This window comes from Sus scrofa, chromosome 14 (assembly GCF_054392235.1).
Source record: "Sus scrofa isolate SSC_HxYL_T2T_F1_AM1 chromosome 14, Sscrofa_HxYL_maternal_Yorkshire_Landrace_v2.0, whole genome shotgun sequence".
Classification (NCBI taxonomy): Eukaryota; Metazoa; Chordata; class Mammalia; order Artiodactyla; family Suidae; genus Sus; species Sus scrofa.
The window spans coordinates 41349827-41377745 of record NC_139396.1 but is presented as its reverse complement, the minus strand read 5'-3'; the positions used below and the strand labels follow the sequence as shown (position 1 = coordinate 41377745).

The 27919-nt window shown below is 39.6% G+C and overlaps 1 protein-coding gene across 50 annotated transcripts in view; it reads right to left on the bottom strand.

Moving 5' to 3' along the window:
- Positions 1-27919, bottom strand: part of NEK1 (NIMA related kinase 1) — a 187311-nt gene that overhangs the window by 149880 nt on the left and 9512 nt on the right. For 37 of the 50 annotated variants that reach the window (XM_013982714.3, XM_084994675.1, XM_084994672.1 and 34 more), the window contains 3 exons: positions 13801-13948; positions 13069-13165; positions 3964-4061 (listed from right to left, as the gene is read on the bottom strand). In XM_013982714.3, the coding sequence (XP_013838168.2) occupies positions 3964-4061; positions 13069-13165; positions 13801-13917 (312 nt within the window). In that variant the 5' untranslated portion in view covers positions 13918-13948. The remainder of the gene's footprint in view (positions 1-3963; positions 4062-13068; positions 13166-13800; positions 13949-27919) is intronic. The other 13 variants (XM_021072840.2, XM_084994676.1, XM_084994693.1 and 10 more) reach the window with 1 other exon arrangement.

Below are 27919 nucleotides of genomic sequence, written 5' to 3'. Positions count from 1 at the left end.
ACTGACGAGCCTCATGTCACTGCTGTGGTGCGAGTTCAACCCCTGGCCTAGGAACTTCCGCATGCTCTGCATGCGGCCAAAACAAATGAATAAATAAAAGAATACATATTTGGAAATTACTACAAGAGAGGAAATTTATCTAGGAGTTCCCACTGTGGTTCAACAGGATCAGTGGCATCTCTGCAGGGCCAGAATGCAGGTTCAATCCCTGGCCCAGCATTGTGGGTTAAAGAATCCAGCATTGCCATGGCTTTGGCATAGGTCACAACTGTGGCTTGGATCTAACATCTGGGCTAGGAATTCCATATGCGTTGGGGTGAACTCCCCCCCCCAACAAAAAGGAAAATTTATCCAAGACTTGAAAATAGCCAAAAATAGTCAGTGGCACATCTTTTCAATATCCATGTTGGGAAAGGCCATCTGAGGATTGTTGAGGAGAAGGTACTTAATTCATTTCATTGTTTATTACTGATTAAAAGTCACAGACTTAGTCAAGTTGCTTTCTAACCTGACTAGATTTTTTCCAGTAAAGATGCAAAAGAGGAAAGATCACTGATGAGAATGGCTTGAGTAGGTTGAAGAATTTCCTCTTTTAACGGGACTTTCTGGAGTTCCCGTCGTGGCTCAGTGGTTAACGAATCCGACTAGGAACCATGAGGTTGTGGGTTCGATCCCTGGCCTTGCTCAGTGGGTTAAGGATCCGGTGTTGCCGTGAGCTGTGGTGTAGGTCGCAGATGTGGCTTGGATCTGGCGTTGCTGTGGCTCTGGCGTAGGCTGGCAGCTACAGCTCCAATTAGACCCCTAGCCTGGGAACCTCCATATGCTGTGGGAGCGGCCCTAGAAAAGGCAAAAAGACAAAAAAACAAAAAACAAAAAAAACAGGATTTTCTGCTCCCACTTCCATCCTAGAGATGGAACAAAACCATCTGAGACTTATTCAATCTAAGTCTAAAACAAAAATGGGCTCTGACCTCTGTTTTCCTGCTTCAAAGCCCCAAAAGTAGCAGAATGTTTCTGTTTACATAATTCCCATTTCAAATAGGCTAACAAAACTTGTCATTTTGAAGGGTAGGAAAAAATGCTATTAACTTGAAAGAGCTAGAAAATGTTTATTGTTTATTATGGAATAATCTCAGAGACGAATAAAAATATAGAGAGTAGGAGTTCCTGCTGTGGCGCAACAGAATCAGTGGCGTCTTGAGAATTCTGGGACACAGGTTCGATCCCTGGCCCAGCACAATGGATTGGGGATCTGGCACTGCCACAGCTGTGGCTTGGGTGGCAGCTGTGGCTCAGATCTGATCCTTGGCCTAGGAACTTCTAATGCTGTGGGGTGGCAAAAAAAAAAAAAAAAAAAAAAAAAATACACACACAGGAAAAAAAACTCCATGATGATCTCTATGAAGATAAGATAAAAATACATGTACACATATAAATCATCATGTACTAAGAATATTTACCCAACAGTGAAACCGAATTACTCCATTTTACTCCATTTTATAGCAGAATGTTATGAAATTTAACAGTAAGCATTTTAAAATTCGAGAGAGATAAAAGATTAAAAATAAGCACAAGCAATGGAACCTGGATAAATTCTAATAAAAACGGCACTCTGTACACAAATATTGATTACTACCTGACCTTCACAACAATACTAAAGTTGTTTACCTGGAAGGAACATCCCTATAACGAATGAGGAGACAGCCTTAAAGCAGTTAAGTAACTTGTTAACATAACTACCAAGCTGATATGTGAAAAAGGGCTCAAACCAAGTCTCCTTACTCCACGTTTTATGCTCTAGTAGGCTTAATTGTGGAAATAACAGGTTAAGTTGGAAAGCTTCAGAAATACATTACCCTATTCAACAGTACTTACAACTCAAGATCTCATCCTACCATATTTCCAAGTTAACATCAAGAACCTAAGAGTCCCTGTCTATGACATTATCAAGCAGCGGATGAGCTGTGCCAAGTCGGCGCTGTCGTAGACAGAGCCTTCTACATACCCTGACATGACAGAAGAAAACTAGGGTCTCTGCTCTACAGATGATCACAACCCATTCGGGGAAATAACGCTAATGTGAAAATATTCAGGGTACATTAACAAAGGTGAATGATGCAGTAAAAATAAGTGTAGACTTGGATGAATACCATGGACTATTACAGTTAGAAACAACAGATGCATAGACAGCAAAATGGATGGATCAGAAACAGCACTTGGATGGGAGGGAGTAAAACTGAATGAGATAGAACACAAAAGGTACACATTTATAAATACACACAAACAAAACAATGATGGCCATTCTGCAACCATACACAGAGATATGGATTAAAGGCATTGGAAGAGCAACCTATGGAGGGGAGTGGAACAAAACGAGTAGGAAGTGAAAAGAAACAAAGGAAAGGCTTTACTAGAATGGAATATAACTCAGCTCTTAAAACTAATACAACTCATCTATATGGACTGAACCATTGAGGTCATCAAGATAATTTTTAAGTGACAAAAGCAAGACAGATATGGTATATGTAACCTCTCATTTCTGAATGTGTGTGTACCTGCATCTATGTGCAAGATGGAAAAGAAAGTCTGGAAGAGCACACCAAACCAAAACAGTGATAATCTCAGGGACAGAAGAGTGGGAGAAGATGACTTCCACCTCCAAACACAGAATAATTTTACAATTTAGGTTTGTAAAAAGAAAATTTTATAAACTTTGGTGTGTGTTAAAAGTAGATTCAAACACCAACTGTGATTTTGGGCAAGCTACTTAACTTTGGACTTCTTTCCTCCTAAACAGAGAAAACTCTAACAGGCTGACCCATATTGGGTTATAAGAATTAAAAGAAACAACAAATATAACACTCCTAGCACAATGCTCCCTCCACTCGCCTATGTAAAAGCATGTGATTAAAATTAAGAGTGTGTCGGAGTTCCCATCATGGCTCAGTGGAAACACATCTAACTAGTATCCATGAGGACACAGGTTCAATCCTTGGTCTCACTCAGTGGGTTAAGGATCCACCATTGCCATGAGCTGTAGTTTACGTAGCAGACATGGCTCAGATCTGGTGCTGCTATGGCGTAGGCCACAGCTACATCCCCAATTTGACCCCTAGCCTAGGAAGCTGCATATGCCATAGGTGTGGCCCTAAAAAGACACAAAAATAAATAAAATTAAGTGTGGGAGATAATGAGACTAACAGGAATTCAGAGAAGGAAAATATGACAGAAGACTCAAGTACCTATGGAAAATCTAAAGAAAAGCCTAGGACTTGAGCTGAGCTTTTTTAAAAATGATAAAATACTAATTACATAGAGTCAGGGGCTAGAGCAGGAAGGTATTACCAAAACAAAATAAGTAATCAGAATAAGTACATAGGAAGAATGAGAGGTATAAACACCCAGTGCCAACCACAGAAAGCAGGCACCATAAATATCCATTAAATCAATGGAAAAGGGTGCATATTAGAGAACAGAATACCGTATGACTGTATAAGTAGAAGAGGCTAATATTTCAGAGATCCTTGAAATCAAACAGAGATTAGATTTAACACAGTTGCCAGTAAAAAGCTTCTGGAGCTGGAGTTACCTAGCAAAGCCACATCTTTGAAAGATAAGGTCTGAGCAGTTAAATCAGACTGACAGGATACAGAATAACCAATCAAATAGTTACAATGAATAATTAAGTTGCCTACAAAAATATATAGTTATACATACATACACACACAGGATACAATTTATACATGTTAACAGTGTTACTATAGAGAGGAAACCGGATGTGAGCGGAACCCAGGAGTAGAGTTTGAGAGTAGAATGGGACGAGACACTGGTGTTTGCTATAAAACTGCCCGAGGAACCAGCCAGCACTTGTAGTTACGAAAAAACAGATGTACAAAACAAACATTGAGTTACTTCTCAACAACATTTCACAAGTAAGAGTCAACCTCCCACATGCTAACTCACCTGATCCTCTTGAAACAAAATGCCTTTCTGAGCATTTATTCGTTTAAACAGATCCCCTCCTTCACAGTAATCCATCACTATGTAGAGAGAGCCATTTTCTACAAAATATAAACATTACATTCCATTTTTAAAAGTGTACATCAAAAGCATAGCTACAGTAAAGGTACCTAAAGGTTTACTAAGAAGCAGCAATCAATTAAATGCGCTCTGTTAAACACAGAACCAGTCAGAAAAACGAAAGTGCAAAGTCAAGGAATACTGGTCAGATTGTTCGACCACTTGAGTTAATAGGCAGCTCCACCATTAATGATTTTTCTACCAAGAATACACCATCCCATTGGAGAGCAATGTCCACACTGATATAAACATCTCTGGAATATGGACAAATTGCACAAAGATATACCTGGTTTCATTTAATAGATGCATTTCCTTAAACATCACCTACAAAAATCATGCTTCTCCACCTATTTGTCAGAGATGGGTGATCTTGGTTTCCCGCTGACCATTACTTCTCAGCTTTGTTTATCAACCATATTATCTGTTAAACACATAGTAAGTAACAGACATTGCGATGAACTCTCAGGGTTCAACAGCAGACAGAGCTCCTCCCATGAAGCTCTCTTGGATTTCACTCTTTCCAAAAACTGAATCTAATCTGTGAGCAAACATGAAGTAGGGCACTTCCCTAATGCCTCTGCCTCAACCCACAGAGAAACGACTCCGTGACTCTTCTCATGGTAGCCAGGATGAGAGGACACTCCAAGCCTCCTCTCCACACTATTCTTATGTAGGAATGAGACCATGCTGTTTCTGCCCAGGTAAGGAAGAGTGGCCAAGAGCACTTGTTACAACTGAAAGAACAGCCTTTCCGTCACATTCGTAGTGCCTGTGCTGACAGCTTCACTGTCAGCAGGCTTATTCTTGCAACTTGGGAGATGGTCTTGCTTCTTGTAAAGGCTACACTGCTTCTAATGTGCCAGGGTTGGGAACCTGAATGACTGAGCTTATTAAGAATCTGTATCACTCTTTACAGGAGTTCCCTGGTGTGGCTCAGCGGGTAAGGGATCTGACATAGTCTCTCTGAGGATGCACGTTCAATCCCTGGTCTCGTTAGTGGGCTGAGAATCTGGCATTGCTGTGGTTGTGATGTAGGTCACAGATGTGACTCGGATCCCGTGTTGCTATTGCTGTGGCTATGGTGTAGGCAGGCAGCTGCAGCTCCTATATGACCCCTAACCTGGGAACTTGCATAGGCCGGAAGTATGGCCATTCAAAAAAAAAAAAAAAAAGGCAGAAAACTGTATGATCTACTACTGATGAAAAATATGTATAGGATGGCTCCATTTATGTAGCATGAGAAACAAAAAGCAAAAAGTTATGTACAGTTTGCTATTATTTAGGTATGCTTACTAGTGCTTAGAATATTTCTGGAAGGAAACCAGAAAGTGGTAACAGTGGGTACTTCCTGGAGAAAAAAAGAGGAGGCTCAAAGAGAAAAACAGAAGGCAAACTTTTTACTGTTATGTAGCTTTGAAGTTTGTACCATACGCATGTATCAAAAATTAAATAAACCTATCAAAAGACTATTTTTTAAAAGAGGAATGAGTATGTGTGTGTGTCTGCATGAGAGAGATGGACAGGGACAGGGACAGAGAGACAGAAAAGGTTAAAGAGGACCTTAGAAAGATGGAGAAGCAATCTTGAACTAAAATACTTGAGCTCTGTGGTGTTTTCTGCTGCCTAAACATTTGATTTATTTGGGGATAAATACTAGTTAAAATGGAGGGTTAACAGAAAAGCCTTTCCTCTGGGAAGGAGGTACTAGTCTGTTTTGCAGTCATTCAATCACTTAACATCTTAGTGCCAACTATGCTGCAGGCACTTGGCACGAGATGCTAGAGATATAGACTTCAGGACACCACTCAGAGCACCAGCGAGCCCACACACTGCTGAGAGAACACTCTCCAAAAAGGCTAGAAACTACCACTACCTAGAACCTGCTTGTAATTGAGGCCGCAAGACTATAAAGCAGATGACAAAGCCTCAATGTGTGTTACAAAATGATGGAGAGTTAGCGGAGGACGTAAGCCACGACATCCAGCAAGGCACTTGCAGCTGGCTGGCTGGCCCCATAACTCTACACTTCTCTCCCTTGATCACCTCTCACTGCAGAAGCTTTTTTTTTTTGGTCTTTTTGCCATTTCTTGGGCCACTCCCGTGGCACATGGAGATTCCCAGGCTAGGGGTCAAATCAGAGCTGTAGCCGCTGGCCAACACCAGAGCCATAGCAACGCCAGATCTGAGCCGCGTCTGCAACCTATACCACAGCTCATGGCAACGCCGGATCCTTAACCCACTGAGCAAGGCCAGGGATCGAACCTGCAACCTCATGGTTCCTAGTCAGATTTGTTAAACACTGAGCCATGACAGGAACTCCTCACTGCAGAAGCTTTTGAAAAAAATCCCAGATTTCCTAATTCCCAGTCTCCCCTACAGTTAAATATGGTCACTGACCCCATTTTGGCCCACAAGATCTACAAGGAAATCTGAACAGAGATTCCTGAGACAGCACTGACTCATCTGGTCACAGGAAAAGAACCAAGGACAGAAATGCTATGCTGCCCTTTGTCCCTGCTTTCAGCACCTTTTGGATGCAGGCACCACCTGGGGTTGCAAAGTGTCATCTTGGGACAAGGTGACAGCATGAGGCTGAAAACCTTGTATTAAGGACGTCAGAGCAGAAATTAGAGCCGAGGCTGCCATCTACACCCTGTACACAGGACTGCCCATCTTTGAGAATTCCTATTAGGTGAGGCCATTAAATACTTTCCTCACTTAAACCAATGCTGGTCAGATTCTGAGTTATCTGCAGCAAAGAACAATTCAAATTGAGCCTCAAAGAAAGGCTTTCTTCCAGCAAAATGAGAAGTTAGACTATGGCAATACCAAGGGGAAAAGGCTGAATGCCAACACCTATCTTCATATATGAGACTGGAAAATTTCCATTAAAGGTATACAAACTACTTTAGCAACAGTAAGAAATAAAACAAACTTAGGAGGATAATAAATGTAGTCTGTAGGAAATAAAAACAAAAAAATGAAAGCAATTAGAAGTTGATAACTAGATAACCAAAAACAGAGAGCAATACATGAGTAACAGTAAATAAAAATGTATAACAGATACCCAAATACATAGTATCACAAGACTTTCTCAATGATAATATCAAAATTTTTTAATTTATAAATTTAATAATATAGGCGAAGGAGTAAAGTGTCTAATTATAATATTTAATATTATAATTTAATTATACATTTATTTACCTGGAAATACTGTTTTCTCTCCACTTTCCAGTGTTACAAAACATTTTTTTTTCTTTTTACGGCCACACCTGCAGCACATGGAAGTTCTCAGGCTAGTGGTCTAATTGAAGCCAAAACTACAGGCCTATGCCACAGCCAGAGCAATATCGGACTCCAGTTGCGTCTGCAACCTATACCATAGCTTGTTGCAATGCCAAATCCTTAACCCACTGAGTGAGGCCAGGTATCAAACCCACATCCTCACAAAGACTATGTCAGGTTCTTAACCCACTAAGCCACAACGGGAACTCCATTACAAAACAATTCTATCCAAATTTTCCACATCTTTCCTCAATATCACTGTCTTTTATTGATTCACTTATCAGTTTTTGTAATACACATGATCTTCGTTAGCTTTTAAGTTAACTGAAACAGAGTAGTTTTTAAATCTCTTATGTTGTCAGTGGAATTTTTTCCTATGTCCAAATTCCCATATGTATAATATTGAGACTTTAAAAAAATCATCCTAGTGAGTTTGCATGCATGACTGTCACAACATAACCATTACTGCCTTTGAAGATACTTTAGAAGACTTACAATGACATCTAATACCTGCAATTAGAAAATCAACACTGAATTTCTTTGATGCCCCCCCTTTTTTTTTTTTAGGGCCGCTCCCATGGCATATGGAGGTGCCCAGGCTAGGGGTCGAATCGGAGCTGTAGCTGCCGACCTACGCCAGAGCCACAGCAAGGCAGGATTTGAGCCGCGCTTGCAACCTACACCACAGCTCATGGCAATGCCAGATCCTTAACCCACTGAGCAAGGCCAGGGATCGAACCCGCAACCTCATGGTTCCTAGTCGGATTTGTTAACCACTGCACCACGACGGGAACTCCCAGAATCAGTTTTTAAAAAAGGCATCAGGAGTTCCTGTTGTGGCGCAGTGGTTTACGAATCCGACTAGGAACCATGAGGTTGCGGGTTCGGTCCCTGCCCTCTCTCAGTGGGTTAAGGATCCGGCGTTGTTGTGAGCTGTGGTGTAGGTTGCAGACGTGGCTCGATCCCAAGCTGCTGTGGCTCTGTAGGTCGGTGGCTACAGCTCCGATTAGACCCCTAGCCTGGGAATCTCCATATGCCACGGGAGCAGCCTAAGAAATAGCAAAAAGGAGTTTCCGTCGTGGCGCAGTGGTTAACGAATCCGACTAGGAACCATGAGGCTGCGGGTTCGATCCCTGGCCTTGCTCAGTGGGTTAACGATCCGGCATTGCCGTGAGCTGTGGTGTAGGTTGCAGACGCGGCTCGGATCCCGCGTTGCTGTGGCTCTGGCATAGGCCGGTGGCTACAGCTCTGATTCAACCCCTAGCCTGGGAACCTCCATATGCCGCGGGAGCGGCCCAAGAAATAGCAACAACAACAACAAAACAACAACAAAAAAGACAAAAAAAAAAAAAAAAAAAACTGATTCTGGGGTTCCTGTTGTGGTGTAGCAGAAATGAATCCAACTAGGAACCATGAGGTTGCAGGTTCAATCCCTGGCCTCGCTTGGTGAGTTAAAGATACGGTGTTGCCATGAGCTGTGGTGTAGGTTGCAGACATAGCTTGGATCCTGCATTTCTGTGGCTGTGGTGTAAGCCAGCAGCTATAGCTCTGATTCAACCCCTAGCTTAGGAACTTCCATATGCTGTGAGTACGGCCCTAAAAAGGAAAAAAAAAACAAAAAAAACTTATTCTGCCTGAGGACCTCCACAAGTACTCAAAAGTAACTCAGTGAGTCTTCGTCCCCAAAAGCATTTTGTTTTTTAATGTATTAAAAAAAAATGAGAGCACATCCTATAACATGAGAGGCTTTACAAGAAAGAATTAGACTGTAAGCAAGACAACTTTCTGACAAACAAATTTTGGAATATTTTTCCTTATGTTAAGGTACATAGAGTTTTTTTTAAAAAATAGTGAAATGAAAACTTTTCCTGCAACAAAGAAAAACAAGGATTTGCAGGCAAAAAGGGTACAAATGTTCCAAGAGAAACAAGATCAGAATTATTAATACTTAAGTCATATTCTGGAATTTCAATCCTAAAAAAAGAATCCTTTGAGCATAAAGGTAATACAGCAAATTACCTTCAAGAAGAGGAGAAGCTTTATGCTGAACTCAAACTTTTCTATGGAAACATTCAATGCCAGAAGACATGATGTATTTAGAAGGGGAAACAGGAGTTCCCATCGTGGCACAGTGGTTAACGAATCCAACTAGAAACCATGAGGTTGTGGGTTTCATCCCTGGCCTCGCTCAGTGGGTTAAAGATCCAGTGTTGCCATAAGCTGTGGTGTAGGTCACAGATGCGGCTTGGATTTGGTGTTGCTGTGGCTCTGGCGTAGGCCGGCAGCTGTAGCTCCAGTTCAACCCCTAGGCCTGGGAACCTCCATATGCTGCAGGATCGGCTCTGGAAAAGGCAGTAAGACAAAAAAAAAGAAGGGGAAACAGGTCATCAAAGACACTTATTCACATATAAAAGCATCAACTAGACACTCTCGGAAATGAAAATATTAACTGCATTGAAGGAATACAGTATCCACAAGCTCTTTATTAAAAAAACTGATGAAATCCAACCAAGCAGGAGATAAATTTAAGTATCTCTGGAAAGGGAGTTCTCTGGAAAGATAAATTCAAGTATCTCTAAAGTATAAAAGAACTAACAATATGAATTAAATTTGTCTAAATATAGAACCAAGGCCAAACAACTCTAAGAATTATAACTTCAGAAGAAAGGATAAATTATTACTTCTACCATGGCAAATGAACAAAAAAATGGGAGAAATTTTAACTACACTAATTTCCTCATCCTTCATGGCAGACATTCAAAATAACATCAAATTGTCACTTTTTAAAGCAACTTGCCATTTTTAAAAACTGACACATTTAAAATGTTCACATATCTAAGTTATTTTTAATCATTTTAGAGAATAAATATTTGTGTTTTACAGCTCCCAAAAGCTCTATGAGAAACTAAAAGGTCCAAAGAGCTATGTGATTAAAATGAGAAGATGGTTCAGCTACGGCAGAAATAGGGACTGCAACTAAATGTACTGAATCACCAGATGATGTTACATCATATACATTTGAGAAGGAACTTATAAGCCAGGGCTGGAGAGCTAGTGAGACACAGGAACTTTCCTTTCTTAAGTCTAACAATTTCACTTCTAAAATACTGCCACAGCACAGAGACCAATGTCCAAGGATGCTGAGTGCAACACTGTCTGCATTAATGAAACACTAAATATAACCTAAGTATCCCTAGAAAATAAAACCAGCTATACAAACTGTGACAGGGCCACAAAGTAGCACAGACACTGAGACATCCTACAATTATTACAAGAAAGGTGTAAAAAACAGGACACATCAATACCCAGTGACATGGAAAGAAACCCATGAGATATGAAATGAAAAGAACAGAAGTAAGTACATACGTTCTTAAGTGTCTAAAGCTAGGAATTCCCGTTGTGGCTCAACAGGTTGAGAACCCGACTAGTAACCATGAGGATGCCTGGCCTCCCTCAGTGGGTTAAGGATGCAGCATTGCTGTGAGATGTGGTGTTGGTTGCAGATGCAGCTTGGATCAGGCATTACTGTGGCTGTGGTGTAGGCCGGCAGCTGCAGCTCTGATTCGAGCCCTAGCCTGGGAACCTCCATATGCCACAGGTGCAGTCCTTTAAAAAAAAAAAAAAAGTGACTAAAGCTATACATATAAGCTTGTTCCACAGAGTTACAGAAAATACAGTAAGGAATCAACGTGGAATTACTTACAGTGTTGACCCCTAGAGAATGAGAGTCGAATGGCAGAACAAAGAACCTGGGTTTATGCATGTCTGTCCTCTTGAATATGTTTACCATGAGTATTTACCCCTTTAAAATTAAATGTCAGCATAGCTGCACACTATGGTGTACGGAGTGACTGGCCAATGGAGACCTGCTGTGTAGCACGGGGAATTCTGCCCAGTGTTTTGTGATAATCTATGTGGGAAAAGAATCTGAAAAAGAATGGATGTGTGCGTATGCATGGCTGAGTCTCTTTGTTGTGCAGCAGAAATTAATCGTGACATTCTAAAGAAACTGTACTTCAATAATAATTTTAAAATGAAAATAAAATCAGCATTAAAAATTCAAAAAAAATTAAATGCAAGTAATAAACATAATCAAAGAATGTGCTACCCCTTCTGAATCATTTAGATATTTCTAGGTGAAGCACTTAACATAAATACAAAACATTTGATAGTGTATTTGCTACATACATTCAAACCTTTTACCTTGAAATACTAAAATCTTGGTGATGAAAGAGAAAAGAAACCAAAGGACAGGAGTTCCCGTCGTGGCGCAGTGGTTAACGAATCCGACTAGGAACCATGAGGTTGCGGGTTCGATCCCTGCCCTTGCTCAGTGGGTTAACGATCCGGCGTTGCCGTGAGCTGTGGTGTAGGTTGCAGACGCGGCTCGGATTCCGCGTTGCTGTGGCTCTGGCGTAGGCCGGTGGCTACAGCTCCGATTCAACCCCTAGCCTGGGAACCTCCATATGCCGCGGGAGCGGCCCAAGAAATAGCAACAATAACAACAACAACAACAACAACAACAACAAAAAAGTATCAAAAAAAAAAAAAAGAAACCAAAGGACAGAGGCTAGGAGAAAGAAAAAGAAATTCAAGGCCCTAGGAAGGAAGAGATGGTTAATATCGTACTCTTTCACATGAGATATAAAGCCTCACTTAGCTACCTTCATAAAATAAATAAACTGAGTACTTTATGACATTAAGGTGTTAGCTGATTCATGTATTTTTTTTTTAAATATGTCCTTCTTCAATAGGTAACAGGTTTATTTGGGAACAAGAACACCTTAATTCAGATGCTGAAATTGAAAGGTAATGAGACCCAGAAACAGCCATTTAAACTATCTTCTACTTTTTTTTTTTTTTTCTTTTTAGAGCCACACCCACAGCATATGGAAGTTCTCAGGCGAGGAGTCGAATTGGAGCTTTAGTCGCCAGCCACAGCTACAGCCACAGCAACTCAGGATCCAAGCTTACCACAGCTCACAGCAACGCTGGATCCTTAATCCACTGAGTGAGGCCAGGGTGGAACCCACAACCTCATGGATACTAGTCAGATCAATTTCTGCTGTGCCACAATGGGAACTCCTAAACTATCCTCTTTCAATCTAAATTATCATTTTATTTTGCAATTGACAGGGATTTATGATAATAATGGGGAGGATCACAATAGGACTGCAATAAACCACCCTGACCTGCCTTCAGAGAAGCTTTGTCTTACCTTAGTTCATGCACTACAAAACATGATGGTCTAAAAGAGTAATACTTTTTAATATTTTAAGAACTTGAAAACACTTTCAATATACCTTGATATTATAATAATGAAATATACAGGAGAACACCAAGAAGTAGGATACTTTCTAAGATCAGAACATTTTCTCAGTGGCTGTGGTGAAAGCACTTAAACAGAGCTTAGCTTTAAAAGGTATAAATGACTGCTCTGCCTTTGTGCAAACTCCTGCACTGACCACACTGTCTCTTTATAAGCAAATCTAGTGACAGTGAGCCAGCTGCAGGCTACACAGGGACAGCATGGTGTATTACTCCAGAATCAAGCCGACACACACACACATAGGTATTGAAGCAGAGATATGATATAATTTCCTTCCTGAGAAAAAGTCACAAAAATATCCTTAAAATGTAAGTATACAACAATTGTCATATGTCTTAGGAGTTCTTTTGAGCTCTCTTGCAAATTTTTCTGACCTTCAAATGATTCTCTATATTGGACAATATTTGGATGCTTCATGTTTGCCAAAACTGCAACTTCTCGCCTCGATTCTTCCCTTTCTTTATTGGACATCTTAAATAGAAGGAAAAAAGAAAACGGTAAATTACAACATAAAAGTCCATCAAAGAGAGAGCAGATAAAAATAATACTACCGGAGTTGTATTCGGACAACTAGGAACCATGAGGTTGTGGGTTCGATCCCTGGCCTTGCTCAGTGGGTTAAGGATCTGGCGTTGCTGTGAGCTGTGGTGTAGGCTGGCAGCTGTAGCTCTGATTAGACCCCTAGCCTGGGAAACTCCATATGTCACAGGTGCGGCCCTGAAAAGCAAAATAATAATAATAATAATAATAATAATAATAATAATAATAATAATACTACCAGGAAAGCACAGTCCAAATACTAAAATGCAGCCAGAAGTTAAAAAGAATGAGTTGGAAGAACAAATAAAAAACTTTAAAATGTTCAAACCAGATGAAATTACCAAGCAGTAGATGAAGTATCTTTTTTAAACACATAAGCATGAGCACACATCACAGAAAAAACTCTTGATTTACAGACTCTTCCAAAATGAATAGTTCTCTCTGCGATCACTGGCACTCTTATACTTTAGGTGATGCATTGCAATGTATTTTTTATTTTCTAACAGGCAGTCCTCTTGTAAGCAAGGTTCTACTTGAGTAATCAAAAAAAAAAAAAATACACTTACCCTTGAGATGTTAATTTCTTTGATAACATATTGTCTGCCATCTTCTATAGATTTAACAAGAATAGCTTTTCCAAATGAACCTTCTCCAATCTTCTGCACCCTAACATACTTCTCCATGGTTCTTTTCTAAGGCATCTGAACAGAGAGGCTAGACATTAAAAAAAAAAAAAAAAAAAAAAAAAGAGTAACAGTAATAGAGATAAAGCATGTCATCTACAACAATTTTAATGTTTAATTCAAATTCAAATTCCTCAATGATTTGCTTAATTAAAAAACATTAAATACTTACTGGAGGTTAAATAAACTTTATCTGAATTTTACTCATACAACTTAGAAATAGCTAAAAAGAGAAAATCAGTGACATTTCAACTTTATAAGAATCTTTTGTAAAGTCAAATACTGTATATACTTAATGTACATGGAGAAAGAAGCAAACTTTTTCCTCCATTAACTAATTAGCAGGATTACTCTATCTGCAAGCTTAATAAGACTACTTCCCAAAGTTATTTAACTAACACCCTCTTGTTAGACATTTAAGTTGTTTACAGTATTTGCTATTATAAAAAGATTTCAGATTAAATTTCTGTACATACATTTTATGTACTTATTATAAAGATTTCCGGGGGCATTCCCATTGTGGGAAACAAATCCGACTAGGAACCATGAGGTTGAAGGTTCGATCTCTGGCCTCATTCAGTGGGTTAAGGATCCGGCATTGCCATGAGCTGTGGTGTGGGTCACAGATGCAGCTCAGATCTAGCATTGCTCTGACTCTGGCATAGGCCGGTGGCAACAGCTCTGATTAGACCCCTATCCTGGGAACCTCCATATGCCACTGGTGTGGCCATAGAAAAGACAAAAAGACAAAAAAAAAAAAAAAAAAAAATCCTTAGCATAAATTTCAACGTCAACTCCCTATGCACATTAGAGAGTTCCCATGGTGGCTCAGCAGAAATGAATCCAACAAGTATCCATAAGGATGTAAGTTCTATCCGTGACCTTGCTCAGTGCGTCAGGGATACCGTGTTGCTGTGAACTGTGGTATGGATTGCAGACTCGGCTCGGCTCTCATGTTGCTGTTACTGCAGCTCACGGCAACACCAGATCCCCGACCCACTAAGCAAGGCCAGGGATCTAACCCACATCCTCATGGATACTAGTCAGATTCATTTCCCCTGAGCCATGAGGGGAACTCCCATAAGTAGTATCTCAACACTGGCTATTACTTATTAAAATCTTTGAGAGGCAATAAAGGGTAATAGTTAAAGAGCACTAAAACCCTGGGTCTCAATGCTAGCTTTAGCACTTATTTGTTAGGTGACCTTGGACAAGTTACTTAAGTGGCACAGTTTGTTCATCTGGGTGATGTGGATAATAGCATCTCTGACAGAACTGATGGGAGATCAGTCCATCTCAGGAATGTCCTGAGAACAGTGCTGGCAGACAGCAAGCATCATGTCACAATCTGTTGCTACTGTTACTACGTTTGGTAAGGGGAAATAGAGTCTCACTTTCATTTGAAGTGCTTTTGCTTACCAATGAACTTGAAAAATTCTTCCATGTTTATAAACTGCTCTATTTCTTTTCTGAACCATTCATTCGGGTTCTTGTCCATTTTTTACTGGGATAGTCCCCCTTATTTTTTTAAAAATGATATATTTATTTTTAGGCATACAGCAAAGTGTCTGTTTTATATATGTATAAATATATATAGGACATACATTCCTTTTCAGATTGTTCTCCATTATGGATTATTACAAGAGACTAACGATAGTTCCTCATGCCATACAGTATGTAACTGTAGTTTACCTAATATAGTAGTGTATATCTGTTAATCCGTACTCCTAATTTAACCCTCCCTCCCTTTTTCCCATTGGTAACCATAATTTTGTTTTCTATGTCTGTGAGTCAGTTTCTGTTCTGTAAATAAGTTTATCTGTATCATCTTTTTAGATTCCACATGTGATATCTTATGAGATTTGTCGTTCACTGTTCTGCCTTACTTCAATTAGTATAATAATCTCCATCTATGTTGCTGCAAATGGCAATATTCATCCTTTTTATGGTAATATTCCATTGAATATATTCACATCTTCATCCATTCACCTGCTAATGGACTTTTATGTTACTTCCCTGTCTTGGATCCTGTAAATAGTGCTGCTATGAACATTAGGATACATTATCATTTAAAATTAGAGGTTTCATATTATCTGGATATATACCCAGGAGTGAGACTGCAAGATCATATAGTAACTCCATTTTTAGTTTTCCTTAAAAGGAAACTCCACACTGTTCTCAATAGTGGCTGCATCAATTCACATTCCTACCAACAGGGTAGAAGAGCTCCCGTTTCTCCACACCCTCACCAGACATTATTATCTGTGGACTTTTTAATGATGGCCATTCTGACTTATGTGAGGTGGTACCACATTGTAGTTTTGATACGCATTTCACTAATAATCAGCGATGCTCAGCATGTTTTCATGTGCCATCTGTATGTCTTCCTTGGAGAAATGTCTGTTCAGGTCTTCCACTCATTTTTTGATTCGGTTGATCAGTTGCTTTCTGGGGTTTTTTTATATTGAGTTACATGAGGTGTTTGCACATTCTGGAAATTAAATCCTCGTCAGTTGCATGGTTTACAAGTATATTCTCCCAGTCCAAGGCATCTTTTTGTTTATGATTTCCTTTGCTTTGCAAAAGCTTATAAGTTTGATTTGGTCCCCTATGTTTATTTTCGCTTTTATGTCTTACTACCTTAGAAAAGTTTAAAAAAATATTGCAAAAATTTACATCAGAGAATGTCTTGCCTATGATCTCCTCTAGTTGTATGATGTCTTATGTTTAAGCCTGTATGCCACTTTGAGTTTACTTGGGTATGCTGTGAGGGACTGTTCTAACTTCACTGACTTACACGCAGCTGTCCAAGACCACTTGCTGGAGACCGTCATTTCCCCACTGCATATTCTTGCTTCTGGTCAAAGATGAACTGAGCATAGGTATGTGGGTTTTTTTTCCAGGCTCTCTACTCTGTTCAGACACATATGTCTGTTTTTTTTTGCCAATATGATATTATTTTGATTTGGAAGTATTATCTAAAATCTGAAAGATTTAGGCCCCTGGCTTTGTTCTTTTTCCTCAGACTGCTTTGGGAATTCTGGATCGTTTTTAGTTCCATATAAATTTTAGGATTATTTGTTCTAGCTCTATGAAAAATGTCATGGATACTTTGACAGAGATTGTATTAAATCTTTAGATTGCTTTGGGTAATATGGTCATTTTAACAATATTAATTTTTTGGAATTCCTGTCATGGCTCAGTGGTTAACAAATCCGACTAGGAACCATGAGGCTGCGGGTTCAATCACTGGCCTTGCTTAGTGGGTTAAGGATCCAGCATTGCCGTGAGCTATGGTGTAGACTGCAGACGTGGCTCAGATCCTGCATTGCTGTGGCTCTGGTGTAGGCCAGTGGCTACAGCTCTGATTGGACCCCTTGCCTGGGAACCTTCATATGCCACGGGAGTGGCCCAAGAAATGGCAAAAAGAAAAAAAAAAATTTTTTAACTAAAAAATATATAAAAAATAAACTGTGGAGTATCAGGGGCAAAAAAGGGGGAAAGTTCTCAACTAATGCCACGGGTGTAGGTCTAGAAAATGCAAAAAGACAAAAAAAATTAATTTTTTAATCCAAGATAGGATATATTTTCATTTATATGTATCATCACCAATTTCCTTATCAATTATGTTGATCAATATTTCCTTCATCCTTTAAGCACTATCTTTCACCTCCTTTGTTAGGTTTATTCCTAGGCATTTTAATTTTTTGACGTGACTTTAAACAGGATAATGAAAAGAAATGCAACATTAATCATGTATCCTGCTTCCCTGCTGAACTCATTTATTAGTTCTGATAGTTTATGTGTGACATCTTCAGAGTTTTCTATATAGAGTAACATATCACCTGCACACAATGACAGTTTTTTCTCTCCCCTCCCTTCCAATATGGATTGATTTTATTTCTTTTTCTTTTCTGGTTGCTGTGGCAAGAACTTACAATACTATTTCAAATAAAAGTGGTGACAGTGAGCATCCTTGTCTTGTTCCAGAATTTAGCAAGAGAGTTTTCAGCTTTACACCACTGAGTATAACGTTGGCTGTGGGTCTGCCATAAATGCCTTTTGTTAAGATATGATCCTCCATACCTTTTTTTTTTCTTTTTAGGGCTGCACCCACGGCATACAGAGGGAGGTTCCAGGCTAAGTGTCCAATAGGACTACAGCTGTCAGCCTAGACCACAGCCACAGCAACATGGGATCCGGGCCATGTCTGGAACCTACACCACAGCTCAAGGCAACACCAGATCCTTAACCCACTGAGCAAGGCCAGGGATCGAACCCGCAACCTCATGGTTCCTAGTGAGATTCTTTTCTGCTGTGCCAAGACGGGAACTCCACCCCATACCCATTTTAGCAAGAGTTTTTGTCAGGAATGGATGCTGAATTTTATTAAATGCTTTATCTACATCAACTGGAGTCATCAGGTGGTTTTCTTTTGTTGAGTGTGTATCATACAGATTGATCTGCATATGTTGAGCAATCCTGGTCTAAAATGAACCAACTTGATTACGGTGTATGATACCATTTAACGTATTGCTGAATTTAGTTTGCTAATATTTTGTTGAGGCTTTCTGCACCTATAGTCATCAAAGACATCAACCTATATATTATTTTTTGGTAGTATCTTTGGTTTTGGTGTCAACATGATAGTGGCTTCAGAATTACTTTGGGAATGTTCCCTCCTCTTCAATCTTTTGGAATAGTTTGACAAGGATCAATATAAATTCTTCCTGTTTGTGTAGTAGAATTCCACAGTGAAGCCATCAGATTCTGAACTTTTGTTTGCAGAGAGTTGTTTTAATAACAGATTCTATTTCACGTCTAGTGTTCTTTCTGTTCAAATTATTTGATTCCTCTTAATTTGGCGAGCTGTATGTTTCTAGAAATTTGTCCATTTCTTCTAGGTTGTGCATTTTGTTGTCATATAGCTGTCCAAGCATTTTCTTGTGATTTTCTGTATTTCTGCAGTATTGGTTATTACTCAAGTTTCTTATTTTATTTATTTGGGTTCTCTATCTTTTCTTCTTGGTGAGCTTGGCCAGAAGTCTGTCGATTTTGGTTTAATCCTATCAAAAAACCAGCTCTTGTTTTTATTGATTTTTTCTTATTTTTTAATCTCTATTTTATTTATTTCATCTCTGATCCTTATTATTTCATTCCTTTGCATAAAATACCTTTTTCTATCTCCTTCATTTCTTCAGCCACACCTGCAGCATGCAGTCCAGAGCCAGGAATCAAACCCACACCACAGCAGTGACCTGAGCCATAGCAGTGAAAATGTGAGATTCTTAACCTGCGGGCCACCTGGGAACTCCATCCATCCTGTCACTTTCAACCTATGTGTGTCCTTAGCCCTAAAGTCGGTCTCTCATAGGCAGCACATTGCAGGTTTTTACTTCATATCCATTCTGCCACTCTACATTTTTGACTGAAGCCTTTAATCCATTGGCATCTACAGTATTTATTGATAAGGATCTATTTCTAGCAATTTTAAACCCTATTTTCCACTTTTTGTATTTCTTTGTTATTCCTTTCTTAAATTTGTTTTTCCTTTTGCAGTTTGAGAGTTTTCTTTTGTATTATGCTTGAGTTTTTTGTTGTTGTTGTTGTTGTGAATCCACTCTATGTTTTTGATTTGTGGTTACCCTGGCTTTCAAGTTAACTCATCACTATACCTACTTACTTTACACTAGTAGTCATATAAGCTCAAACACATTCTAAATGATCTATATTTTCTTACTTCCCTCCCGCTCATTTTGTGTTTCTCATGTTCTATTCCTTATCTTCATGTTTATCCTTTTGCTGTTCATTTTAGTTAAAACTGCTTTCATATAGTTTTTTATTATTTTTTAATCAATGCACTTATCTTCATTTTATACATTTGTCTTTCCTATTATGATTTTCCCTTTCCCATAGATTGTTGCTTCTTTTCTATTTAAAGATAACCTTTCAGGGAGTTCCCGTCATGGTGGAGTGGTTAACGAATCCGATTAAGAACCACGAGGTTGTGGGTTCGGTCCCTGCCCTTGCTCAGTGGGTTAAAGGATCTGGCGTTGCTGTGAGCTGTGGTGTAGGCTGCAGACGTGGCTCGGATCCCACGTTGCTGTGGCTCTGGCGTAGGCTGGTGGCTACAGCTCCGATTGGACCCCTAGCCTGAGAACCTCCATATGCCGCAGGAGCAGCCCAAGAAATGGCAAAAAGACAAAAAAAAAAAAAAAAAAAAGATAACCTTTCAATATTTTTCTGGGTATGGACTTAATATTGTGGAATTCTTTCAGCTTTTATGCCTGAGAAATTCTTTTTTCTTCTCTTTTCAGCCACCTCACAGCATATAGAGTTCCTGGGCAAGGGATCAGATCTGATCCGCAGTTGCAGACCTGAGTCGCAGCTACAGCAACACCAGATCCTTAACACACTATGCCAGGGTGGGGATCAAACCTGCATCGCAGTGCTCCCAAGATGCCACTAATCCCACCTGCCACCCAGTGTGCATGCCCACAAAGTTCACTGTCACTAGTGCTGTCCTTGGGGACCACCTCCACTGCAGGAGTGTGAGCAATCAGCTTGGACATCCCCCAGGCATGCACATGCAGTCTCAGAACTCACCAGCACAAAAGTCCACCACAGCCACATCCCTTCACCCACTGTGGGAGTGCTGATAGATTTAATCCCCACCTCTGCATGTGCACACCCAAAAAAGTCACAAAACACATGGCAGCCAGAGCCATGTTCCACTGTAACTATACACTTCCCCCTTTGCATGCTGACGACAGGGCTCCTAAGGCAGACCTGCACTCCATCTGGTGCACATCCCCAGCTGTGGCCTGGGTCCCACTCCAGGCCCTTCTGGCTGTCTCCTTGCACCCAGAGGGATCCCAGGATCCCTCTGCTGAAGCCTGAGTATCAACACCAGCGTCAGGGGCTGGGAAGGGCAGTGATGTGACAAGAACTGTCTGTTTCTCTCTCTCTACCCTGCAGGACTGCAAGCCAACTCCACACTGTCCTCTCAAGCCTCTCAAGCTCTCCTACCTGTCCTGGTGGACCTTCTAGCTGGTGAGGGAGGTTCCCAAAGTGAGGGAACCTTTTCTCCTTTCAGAGCTCCTTCCAGGAGGCAAGTCCCATCTACCTTTTCCCTTTTTCCTACCCGTTCACATGGAAACGTTTCCTGCAGCTTTATATGAGCTCTTCTGCCAGCTTTCAATAGGTATTCTGTGAGAACTGTTCCACATATAGATGTATTTTTTAACGTTATTTGTGGGAGGAGGTGAGCTCCACATCCCTCTGCCATCTCCAAGTTCATTCTCTTTTTATTAGTTTGTAAAGCTTCTTCTTTAATGACGATGTTAGCTAACCCTTCCTCAAGACAGTTTTTTTTGGCTTATATGTCAAATGCCTTTCAATTTTATTGAAATATAAAAGTTTATTTTTTATATATACTTTTTTTATTTTTTGTCTTTTTGCATTTTCTCGGGCCGCACCCACGGCATATGGAGGTTCCCAGGCTAGGGATCTAATTGGAGCTGTAGCCACTGGCCTACGCCAGAGCCACAGCAACTCGGGATCCGAGCCGCGTCTGCGACCTACACCACAGCGCACAGCAACACCAGATCTGTAACCCACTGAGGAAGGCCAGGGATCGAACCCACAACCTCATGGTTCCTAGTTGGATTTGTTAACTACTGAGCCACAACGGGAACTCCTAAAAGTTTATTTTGATATGAAGAAATGTATTAATTTTTTTCTTCTACTTCTGCCACTGGTATCATACTTAGACCTTTACCACACCAGATACCATAATATACTTGATTACCGTCATCAGTAGCTTTAGCAATAGTGATTTCAGGAGAGTGGTGGAGATGGAAGTCAGAGTACAATATGCTAGGTAGTGAAAGTGTTAAAAAAAAGGGGGGGAAAGGGGAGGAAGATAGATGGCAAGAGAGAGAGGGAGAGGAAAAAGTGTTACAAAAGCAATCATTAGCACTGCCTACGGGCAAGATCCCACACATGGTGAAGATACATGAATTCACAATGTTAATCTAAAAATAAATATTTAGTTCAGGGGGTGTGGCTAAGATGACAGTAAGAAGAACATGAGCTCACCTCCTTCCTCAAGCACACCAAAATTACAACTATTTAAAGAAAAACTATCTATAAACATAACCAGAAGACTAGCAGAAAAGATTTTTCACAACTGAAGATACAAAGAAGGAACCTCAATGGGATGAGTAGGAGTGGTGAAGACCCACACCCATGCATAGGTGACCCCCCAAACAGGAAGGTAATCACAAATGCAGAGGTTCTCCCTAAGGAGTGAGGGGTTCAAGTCCCACATGGGGATCCCCAACCTGGGGCTCTTGCACCAGGAAGATGAGCCCCCAGGACATTTTGCTTTGGAGGCCAGCAGGGCTTGTATACAATAGAGCCAGAGGGCCACAGAAAACAGACTCTGCTTTTATAGGGCACACATAAACTCTCACCCACTGTTGAACACAGCTCTGAGAGGCAATCATTTGAAAGAAGCCTGGATCAAACCACCTGGAGATCTTAGAAAGCCTCCCAGAGAGGTGGGAGGGCCACTGGGACACCCCCTGGGGACACAGATGCTGGCAGCAGCCATTTTTGGAAGTCCATTCTTCCACAAGGACACTGATAGTGGCAAGAGCCAGCTGATGTCCTCCCTCAAGCCTATTAGCACCAGGGTCTTACTAACCTACTAATGGGATGGAAACAGCCCTGGAGACCACCTACAGGGCATCTTTAGCCAGGCACACTGGTACTCAGCACCACCCACCAGTGGCAGCGACCAGTTGGCAGCACCTGGCAATCAACCAGGCCACAGGCCAGCCCCACCTACCAGCATGGCCACAGCAGTTTGCCCCACCAAAACAGAAGGACCAACAGAAGGTGCACTCCTAGAGCAAACAGCTCTGGTTACCAAAGAGGAGTGTGCCACTGGGTCCTACAGGACATCTCCTACAAAAGGCCACTTGTCTAATATTAGGAAAGATAATTGACCTGCCTACTTCATAAATATAAAAACAGAGGATTTCTCATTGTGGCTCAGTGGTTAACACAGACGACTGGTATCCATGAAGACACATGTTCAATCCCTGGCCTCACTCAGTGGATAAGGAATCTGCGTTGCTGTGAGCTGTGGTGCAGGTCGCAGATGCAACTCAGATCCCGAGTTGCTGTGTCAGTGGCGTAGGCCAGCAGCTACAGCGCCAATAAGACGTCTAGCCTGGGAATCTCCATATGCTGTGGGTATGGCCCTAAAAAAGACAGAAAAATAAATAAATAAACAAAGACAGAGATTTAGGCAAAAAGAGGAGTTAAGAGGAATACGCAACATAGGAGGACACAAGACAAAACTCCAGAAAGTCTAAGCAAAATGGAGATAATCAATCCACCCAATAAAGAGTTCAGGGTAATGATCATAAAGACACTCAATAAATTCAGAACAGAAATGGATGAGAAGTCTGATAAGGAGCTAAAAAAGCATAAGGAAAAACCAAACAGACATGAGGAATACAATCTCTGAAATAAAAAAATACACTAGAATGCATAAAGAAAAAAATCAGATGATACAGAGGAACTGATCAGCACACTGTAAGACAGAGTAGTGCAAATCACTCAAGCTGAACAGAAAAAAATGAAAAAGAATTCAAAAAAATGAAGATAGTTTAAGAGATTGCTGGAACATCAATCATGTAACATTAGCATTACAGAGGGGCCAGAAAGAGAAGAGACAGAGAAAGGGGAAGACAGCTTATTTGAAGGAATAATAGCTGAACATTTATCTAACCTGGGAAAAAAAAAAACAAAAAAACACATGCACATTCAAGAAATAGAGTCACAAACAAGATAACCTCAAAGAGGTCCACAGCCATAAAACATTAAAAGAAAATGGCAAAAACTTCACAGATAAAGACAGAATCTTAAAAGCAGCAAAAGGAAAGCAACTAGTCCAGATGATTTTTCAGGAGAAACTTTGCAAGTGAGAAGGGAATGGCATGATACACTTAGAGCGATGAAAGGAAAAAACTACAACCAAAAATATTCTAGTTGGCAAGACTATCATTTAGATTTGAAGGAGATAAAGAGTTTTACAGGGAGTTCCCATCATGGTGCAGCAGAAACAAATCCGACTAGGAACCATGAGGTTTCAGGTCTGATCCCTGGCTTCGCTCAGTGGGTTAAGCAGCCCTCATTGACATGAGCTGTAGTGCAGGTCACAGACATGGCTCAGATCCCATATTGCTGTGACTGGTGTAGGCCAGCAGCTATAGCTCCAACTGGACCCCTAGCCTGGCAACCTCTATATGCCACGAGAGCAGCCTAAAAACCAAAAAAATAAAAAAAATGAAAAAGAGTTTTACAAGCAAGCAAAAGTGAAAAGAGTTCAGCTAAACTGACTTTACAAGAAAGGTACAAAAGAAAAGGCCATAACTAGAAATATGAAAATCATAAAAGGAAAAGTATCATTTGTATAAGTAAACATACAGTAAAAGTAGCAGATCAAACACTTATAAAACTAGTAGGAAGATTAAAAAGAAAAGTCATAAAATTATCTATATCCACAATAAGTAGTTAACAGATATGTTAAAAAAAAGATATGAAAAAATGAAGACAAAAACATTAAACATAGGGGACTGGTAAGTAAAAATGCAAAGTTATTAGAATGAAGTCAAATTTAAGAGATCACTGACTTAAAATAATCATACACACACACAGAAGGAGAGAGAGGGGAGAAAGATGAATTCCATGGTAACCACAAACCAAACCTATAATAGACAGATACACAAAAAAGAGAAAGGATTCCAACATAACATTACAGATAGCCATCAAATCACAAGAGAAAAGGAAGCTCCCATGTGGCACAACAGGTTAAGGATCTGGCATTGCCACAGTGTCATAGCTGTGGCACAAGTTTGATCCCTGGCCCAGGAACTTCCACATGCCATGGGTACAGCAAAAATAACAATCACAAAGGAAGAGAGCAAAAAAAGAGAAAAAAAGGAACAAAAAAAAACTAAAAAAAAAAAGAAAACAACTAACAAAATGATAATAAGTACACCTGTCAATAACTACCTTAAATGCAAATGGACTGAATGCTCTAATCAAAAGACACAGCATGTATGCTGCCTTACATGAGAGTCACTTCAAAGTTAAGACATACACAGAAAGTGAGAGGATGGAAAAAGGTACTCTATGCAAAGGGAAATAAAAGGAAAGATGGGGTAGCAATATTTACAGAGGACAAAATAGACTTTAAAACAAAGACTATAACAACACACAAAGAATAAGATTAAATAATGATAAACAGATCAATCTAACTAGAAGACACAACTGTAAATATATATGCATCTAACAGGGTAGCACCTATATATACACAAACAGCAAAAATTAATAAACATAAAAGAAGAACTTGAGTGTAACACAGTATTAATGGAGGATTTTAATACTCCACTTATACAAATGGACAGCTCATCCAGACAGAAAACCTATAAGGAATCACTGGCCTTAATGACACATTAGATCAAAAATATATATACATATATAGAATATTCCATCCAAAAGCAGAAAAACATACATTCTCTTCAAGTGCACATGGATCATTCTCCAGGTTAGATCATGTGTTAGGTGACAAAATGAGTCTCAATAAATTTAAAAAGGGTGAAATCATATCAAGCATCTTGTCTGATCACAATGGTATGAGATTAAAAATCAACTGCAAGAAGAAAACTGCAAAAAAAAAAAGTCAAACATGTGGAGGCTAAACAATGTTACTAAACACCTAACAGGTCAATGACAAACTAGAGAAGAAATCAAAAAAAAATACCTGGAGACAAATGAAAACAAAAACACAATGATCCAAATCTGAGAGACAGCAAAAGCAGTTCTAAAAGGGAAGTTTATCGCAATAAAAGACTACCTCAGGAAGCCAGAAAACTCTCAAATAAACCATCTTAACCTTAAACCAAAAGGAACTGCAAAAAGAACAAAACCCAAAGTTAGCACAAGGAAAGAAATTATAAAGATCAGAGCAGAAATAAATGAAATAGAGACTAAAAAAGAAAAAAGAAAAGACCAATAAAACTAAGAGTTGGTTCTTTGAAGAAATAAAACTGCTAAACCTCTAGCAAGAAAAGAGGGGGGACACAAATACGAAGTCTGAAATGAAAGAGAAGTTACAACCAACACCACAGAATACAAAGGATCATAAGAGATTACTGTGCTTAATTATACACAAATAAAAGGTCAACCTAAAAGAAATGGATAAATTACTAAAAATGCACCATGTCTCAAGACTGACACAGGAAGAAAAAAAGGATGAACAGACTAATTATTAATAATTAAACTGAACCACTAATCAAGGAAGAATTAACACCTATCCTTCTCAAACTATCCAAAAACCTGAAGAGGAAGGAACACTTCTGAACTCATTCTACAAGGCCAACATCACCTTGATACCAAAATCAAAGACACCACAAAAAAAGGAAAACATCACGTTAAGGGCCAATATCACTGATGATTGCAGGTTTGACCCCCCAGCATAGCACAGTGGGTTCAAAAATCCAGCAATGCCACAGCTGTGGTGTAGGTCACAACTGTGGCTTGGAACTGATCCCTGGCCAGGAATGGCCAAAAATGAAAAAAAAAAAAATCCTCAACAAAATATAGGCAAATCAAACTCAAACACACATTAAATGGATCATATACAATGATCAAGTAGGATTTACACCAGGGATGCAAGGAGGGTGCAATACCTGCAAATCAATATGATACATCTTTTAAAAAATCAAATAAAAAATATGATTATCTCAACAGATGTAGAAAAAGCTTCTAGCAATATTCAACATCCATCTAGATAATACTCAACAAAATGAGTATAAAGGGAAGAAACTCAACATAATAAAGGTCATATTTGACAATGTACAGCCAACATTATACTCAATGGTGAAAAGCTGAAAGCATTTCCTTTATGATCAGGAACAAGAAAAGGATGCCAACTTTGCCGCTCTTATTCAACATAATATTGGAAGTTGAGTCAAAGCAATATACAAGATGAAATAAAAGGACTCCAAACTGGAAAGGAAGAAGCAAAACCATCACTGTTTGCAGATGGAATGACACTATATATTGAATATACTACAGATACCACCAAAAAGCTACTAAAACTAATAAATGAATTCAACAAAGGTGAAGGATACAAAATTAATATACAGAAATCTGCTGTATTTCTATATACTAACAATGAACTATCAGAGGAAAACAATCCCATTTACAATTGCATCAAAAAGAATAAAATACCTGGGAATAAATATGACTAAGGAGGTAAAAGACCTGTATTTGGAAAACTATAAGACAATGATGAAAGAAACCTAAGATGACACACACAAATATAAAGATATACATACCATGCTCATTAATATTGTTAAAATGACCCTACTGCCACAGGCAATCCTCAGGTTGAATGTAATCCCTATCAAAATATCAAGGCATTTTTTAAAGAACTAGAACAAATAATTCTAAAATTTATATGGACATATAAGTAACCCCAAATAGCCAAAACAATCTTGAGAAAGAAGAAAAAAGCTAGAGGGGAGTACTCTTGTGGTGCAGCAGGTTAAGGATCCAGCACTGTCACTGAGCAGTTTGGGTCACTGCTATGGTGCAGGTTAGATACCTGGCCTGAGAACTTCTGCATGCCACAGGTATGGCCAAAAAGAAAAAGAAAGAAAGAAAGAAAGCACAATCAATGGAAAAAAACAGACAGTCAGAAATAAACTTACATTAATATGGACAATTAATCTAAGAAGAAAAGAAGAATATACAATGGGGCAAGTTAGACTCTTCAATAAATGTTGCTGGGAAAAATGGACGGCCACATGCAAAACAATCAAACTGGGCTACTTTCTCACACATTTGGAACAATATCCAACTAAAAAAGTTTTGTACAACAAAGGAAACTATCAACAAAACAATAAGGCAAGCTGCT